Source organism: Toxorhynchites rutilus, chromosome 2 (assembly GCF_029784135.1).
Source record: "Toxorhynchites rutilus septentrionalis strain SRP chromosome 2, ASM2978413v1, whole genome shotgun sequence".
In the NCBI taxonomy this organism is placed as follows: domain Eukaryota; kingdom Metazoa; phylum Arthropoda; class Insecta; order Diptera; family Culicidae; genus Toxorhynchites; species Toxorhynchites rutilus.
This window is the reverse complement of record NC_073745.1, coordinates 157,196,570-157,202,569: the sequence shown is the minus strand read 5'-3', so window position 1 is coordinate 157,202,569 and position 6,000 is coordinate 157,196,570. Positions and strand designations below refer to the sequence as shown.

Genomic DNA, 6,000 nt, shown 5'->3' with positions numbered 1-6,000 from the left:
TCCATTTTAATCTATGTTTAGATGAAACAGGAAGTGGCTTATATCTGTGGTATAATCGCAAGGTTGACGTAGTACTATCTTTGGTTTAGTGATCATTTATTTGAAGTTGAATTCTCAATGAATGGATGAATGAATATTTGAGGGAATTCAAAAACGAGAGCATTACGTTGGAGGCACAAAATTTCACACAACATCGAACACAAAAATTGACTGAAATATTTAAGGTAACCTAACCACGTACCAACAGGTTTGATGAACATACCGAAAAAATATTTTAGGCATCCTATAACTGTCGTGTTTTGGGTGGAATATGTTTGATCAGTTTGATCAGTGTATCCTCATCCCTACTACCGTGTGCTGAGCGATCTCTGAACTGGTACAACATTGATCGAGGATAAGATTATTTATGTTGAGGATGTCATTCCTTACAATATACCAGCGGAGCTGAAACTAACAAGCCGACGTACTTTAAAGTGGTCTGTGGATGGATTGGATTAAAATACATACGGATATTGTAAGGAACACGCGACAGGACTCTTACTTCTAAAACTTTCAATACATCTTCTCAGGACGCACAGTGAAAAATTAACGAATGACGGTTTATGGCTATCATTCCTTTCGAATAGAAAAACGAGAAGTTTATTAATTTCAAATGATCTTGTCGAACATCGAATGGACTATGAATTGACCATTAACGTCATATTGATCCATGGAAACTCAGAATTGAAACAATTGACAAATTAAAAAAAAACTAACCACTTATGAATAGATCCCACTCTTGCGTAAGCGTCAATCCATTGTAGCTCACTGAGTCACCCACGTTAAATTTTCTACAGTACGCAATTACAATCACTCGTACAGAGAATGAATGAAGAAAAAACTAGAAAGCACTTATTCTTTCCCAAATATGTCTCGCATGACGCGTGCGTTCAAAATAAATTAAAAACCTGTATTTCTAGTATGCTGTCTATATTTATACCTATCTAAGGACCGGAATAAAAAAAAGCTGAGATGAAATACCAATAACCACCTGATAACGGTCGAAATAAAGCTTAGACAATGTACACACAATGTACTCGCACATCCCAACTTGTTTCTGCTCCATACCATTTAAATAAGATCGCCAGTGATCGCCAGTGTTTCATTCAAGTTCTAGCTATCGTGTGATTCACCCAGTGGTTGAGTGTTTGTTTTTTTTTTATTTCAAAAATGAAACTCTGCAGTGTTATCTTAGTGATTAGTTGTGCATTCGCTGTCAGTCAGGCGGCCCAAGCAGTGCTACCAAATGCCGTCCACCCTGGTTAGTGGTATCTCTATTTGGTTCATATCATACCTAATGGAAGCACGTTGCATATTGTAGATCACCCAGGAAAGTGTTACGACGAGGATACGAAAACAGCTCTCGCTCCAGGGAAGACCAAATCCCTTCCAGGAAGATGCATGGAAGTGTACTGCTCTGATAACTTCACACTGACCTACACAAGGTATTGCCATATAGTTTGTACCACAACAATTAAGCTTCCTGCACAATCGTAATCGGCTCTACTATCATTTTGAAAGGAACAATCTCAAACGAAAACTGGCAGGAGTCTTTTACTGTGATGTTTATATGATTGGGATTGATGCAAAAATTAATTTTAAAATTTCGCGAATCATGTGAGATCGATCACTTGTTGATGGATCACTTGTTTATAACATTTGTTGGCATTCGTTGCCATTGGAAAGAGTATTTTGATTACAGCTTATTTTCTGCCACCACGATCATTCACCCCCTTTTTGGGAATTACTTCTGCCCTAGCCTAGCCCTTCCATTCAAAGGATTGCGGACAAAAACGGCTACCAAGGACACCCTGAATTAGTCAACATTCGATTGATAATCGGTACTGATTTCCAGAGCTCGGCAAGGTCATATTCAACTCAGGATAGTCAGGGGACTATGAAGAAATTCGCCTTCGCGTTCAATTGGAAATGAGTTTTGACTTTTTCCAGCAGTTTCTCCGTCAACATGACTCAACAGTCATTCGGGCGTTTAGTTGCTGTCTCACTCCACGACTCGACTATCTCATGCCATTCTTCCCCGTCAAATGGACTTCATTGTATATTGAAGTGACTCCTTCCAAAATGAATTAGTTTCTCTCACTCATGTATTACGTATGCATGTATCGATGTTTGAGCTCAACGTGGTTTGACATATACTACATTTTATTGTATCGTACACGAAAATTACTCATACATATAAAATAGCGTGCAGTTTTGTGTTCGGAAACTCTGACAAATTTGTGAATTTTGTTGATATAAACCCGTTATTCTGTCTTTTTTTCACTGCGATTATCTGCAGCAGTTTACTGAAATGATAGCAATCAGTGCTGACCACAGATCGTTCTTTTCAAACATAAAAGTCGGAATGTTCAGAGATCTTCAAACTACAGAGCTGCAGAGTATAACTTTTTTTTTATTTAAAGTTGAAATATTTTGCTAAATGTCAAAACAAGGCAATGTTTCCAATGCAATTTGCATTTTGAGGATTACATTGACAGTGCACTTTGCTGACAAATTGCGGTTTCTTATTTATATGCCTGGTATATAAACTATAATCTTTTGACGTAACACTACGTCTAACCGGGATCAATAGGGGGTAAAATGAAAATCTAAACAGTGAACATGTAGGAAAAATTTAAAGTTCTCGAATGCTTATAGCTTAAGCATTTCATAATGTATCGCAAAGATGTTTGCATCAATTGACAAGGAAATATTTCTACGCTACTATCACAATGTATCAAATTTTATTTTTCTTGAGATAATCATTGAATAATTGTGAAACGTCAAACATTATCCAAACGCATTAAATGCCACGTTTTGATTGGTCCGATTTGTGCTCCTCAAATGGTACTGACCAAAAGGAGCAGTCATAGTAACAGCGGAATACGGTATCCCCAACACAAACTTTAAAACCCAAGGGGAAGTACATGCAAACCGGTGGCATTTCTGTTCCTTATGCATATATAAATAAAGGCATGGATGAGTTTTCCTAACACGAACTTCAGAACAAAGGAGTCTGGGGAAATCAGCGTTGCAAATAAATGCAAGCTGTATTTGTACAGACCGGAATGTGTTTCCCCAACATGGACTACAACTGAAGAGCCAAGGAAAACCGTCTTTACAGATACTAAAAGCGAATGAACTTTAAGTTTGAAGCCTCTATAGAAAAAAAATGAAGTTGAAGTTATTGATTCATGCAAGCAACATTGTTGTACTCCGGAATGTGTTTTCTAAACACAAACTACAAAAGCGGGTACGAACACAACACTCATTCGATCAATAATTAATTCAGTAGTCCTACGTCAACCTTGCGGTTATATCATAGATATAACCCACCCATTTTTTGTAAGCGTTCATTTATAATTAGATTCTATTATTGTAAACATTCATTCGTTATGAATCACCTAATTGTTGATTTCAATTGATATGTCACTAATTCAAAAATATTAAAATAATGTCATAAAAATTATGTTCTTTTCCAATCGTTTAAGATTTAAAAATAAAAAATAACAAAATGCTCCTTTTATTTCTAGTTGTGGCGCTGTTGTGATGGACGACCCCCACTGTGTAAAAATGGAACAAGATCTCACCAAAGACTATCCGGAGTGCTGCAAGAAATACAAGTGCGTAATTGACGGACAAGTCTCGTATTTCTGATTGCGACAAGTGAAGGCACGAAAAGTTTCCAAACTAGCAATACTATCCTCCGTTGGAAGCCATTTTCCATTAATATGACAATAAAATTAATGAAATGGTACCATTTGAAAAGGATGTTTGTAGTCGTTTTTTCAGGGGATTGAATTTACGGGTTACATACCCGTGAAACATATAGTGGGACTGGTGTGAATGACACCTCTGCGATATCACAACCAGGGTTGCCAATAATATTTTTCAAAAAACTGGAAGATTGCTCTTAAAAAACTGGAAGAAAACTGGATCCTGAAAAATCATCTTATTTCAAGAAGTTCGGCTTTGATTTATTTAAAATCTTTTTTAACCTACTTTTTTTTAACCTGAACCTACTTTCGAAGCTTCGTGAAGTAGTTATATGTAAAGTGGAATCCGATGTCATTATATCGAAAGGAGTAATAATAAGCGGATGTCATGTAATTACGTGTAATTACGTATGAATAGGCGGTAGGTCAGTATAAGCGGAGCCATAATAAACGGATTCTACTGTAGTTCATAATATAGCGAAATAAACCATTGATTAACCATTCGAGCAGATCAAAATAACGTTTCCCACCACTCGAACATTACTGTAAAACAATATTTAACAATATTTATTGCTCGACAATGTGATTAATTGAGGTGCTTGAGGACACGGTTTCTGATTCTAGATCACTGCACAAATCTAATCTCAATCCTCTATCCTTTTTCTCGAGTTTTGATATTTTTGTAGCGCTTCTTTTGACCATCTTCGGTCCATTAACCATTTTTCATAAGATATCTTGTTATGAACATTGTACCATTCGATGTTGAAATGGTAAATCAATTGATCTTGACTTTAGAATGTTTTGGAGAACCTATAACATATAATATAAACTCAAAGACAAAGTAGCGCGTTGTTGCCTGCGAAGTCACCACACGCACTACGCGCTGACCGTATGGAATTCGGAAGTTTAAGCAGAAGAAAAATAACATTGAGAGTATGTAAGAAAATAAAGATCGATCCAAAGTAAATACACCTTGGATCGATCGAACGTTAATCAAAAATGTCAAAAAACAAAATTAATCAAGGAAAAGGAAAGGTGAAGGCGGAATAATATTTATGCATTGTGAATTTATTTTGCATGAAATTGGTGAAACTGAAGCACACGCATAAAAAAACTGGATGAAACTGGAAAGTATTCTAAAAAACTGGAAGATGTTAGGGTTTAACTGTTTGACTGGATCGATAAAAAAAAACTGGAAGAATCCAGTTCAAACTGGAACATTGGCAACGCTGATCACAACTACTTGTATCTCATAGCAGTTTCCTATGTGAATAACTATGTTTACATTTAGTCAGTACATTTCGACGTAGGACTACGTCTTTCATTTCTGTACCGGAGTGTAAGTTCAACGTTTCGAAAGTGAGAGAGTGACGCTGGACTGCAAGGTTTTCAACGTTAATACTTCTTTACCGGCTGAATGGAGTTGTATAATAATCACTTCATCCGAAAGATAAAATGTCAACGAGTTATATGATGGTCACTTATTGGTCCAAGAAATCGTTTCAATAGTTTAAAAATTGCTTTGAAACCAAGCTATTGAAGTCATAATAATCTAGCTCATTGATGATGATTGGTGATCGCAATGTGTTCCCGAACACGGACGCAAAATCTAGGCACCTGGAGAAAGCGTCATAGTGTTTGTAAAACCATAGCGGAAACATGCAAGGCGTGATTACTTCTACTCGCATCAGTTTCTGTTCTGCTTTCGCATGGAACAGTCATGAAAAATTGTTTGCGTGTGAATGCGTCCTGGCGGAGGAATATTCGCACCCATTTCCGCATTCGACTTGATGTTCCCGTGATGCAATCCAATAGCATTAGTTTCTATTCTGCTTCCGTGTGGAACAGTCGTGAAAAATTGTTTGCGTGTGAATGCGTCGGAGCGAAGGAATATTCGCACCCATGACTTGGTGTCAATGTTGCCATATTGAAAGCTGTATTTCCGAGCTAAAAAATCTTTTTTATCTGTAGAGAACATAGAAAATCAGTATTGGAATCTGTATTCCGGATGTTGCACCTGATAAAACTTTTGCGTTAGATTTAAGTACGAAGTACGAATTGCATACTTGTAGTAAAGTGTATACATTCTGCTTAGCCATATTTTGAAGCTCGTGATCACTGGTATAGCTTGCCAATAGTTTTCTGAATAAGACTATTTTTTTCAGGCATATGCAAAAAGTTTGATCGAAAATGTGTGATATCTCAGATTGAGAGTTTTAGATACATAGAGAATTATGCCAAATAA

The 6,000-nt window shown here is 36.6% G+C and overlaps 1 protein-coding gene across 1 annotated transcript; it reads left to right on the top strand.

The window, feature by feature from the left end:
• The first annotated feature begins 1,130 nt into the window (after nucleotides 1-1,130).
• On the top strand, nucleotides 1,131-3,807 carry LOC129768710 (uncharacterized). The gene is made up of 3 exons (XM_055770514.1): nucleotides 1,131-1,300; nucleotides 1,361-1,484; nucleotides 3,573-3,807. Exons 1-3 carry the CDS (start codon nucleotides 1,210-1,212, stop codon nucleotides 3,694-3,696), a joined length of 339 nt encoding a protein of 112 aa, XP_055626489.1. The 5' UTR covers nucleotides 1,131-1,209; the 3' UTR covers nucleotides 3,697-3,807.
• The last annotated feature ends 2,193 nt before the right edge of the window (nucleotides 3,808-6,000 follow it).

Coding starts and splice junctions, on each gene's coding strand:
- LOC129768710 (XM_055770514.1), top strand. CDS start 1,210: ATGAAACTCTGCAGTGTTATCTTAGTGATTAGTTGTGCATTCGCTGTC. Junction 1,301..1,360: donor ACCAAATGCCGTCCACCCTG/GTTAGTGGTATC, acceptor TGCATATTGTAG/ATCACCCAGGAAAGTGTTAC. Junction 1,485..3,572: donor TTCACACTGACCTACACAAG/GTATTGCCATAT, acceptor TTTTATTTCTAG/TTGTGGCGCTGTTGTGATGG.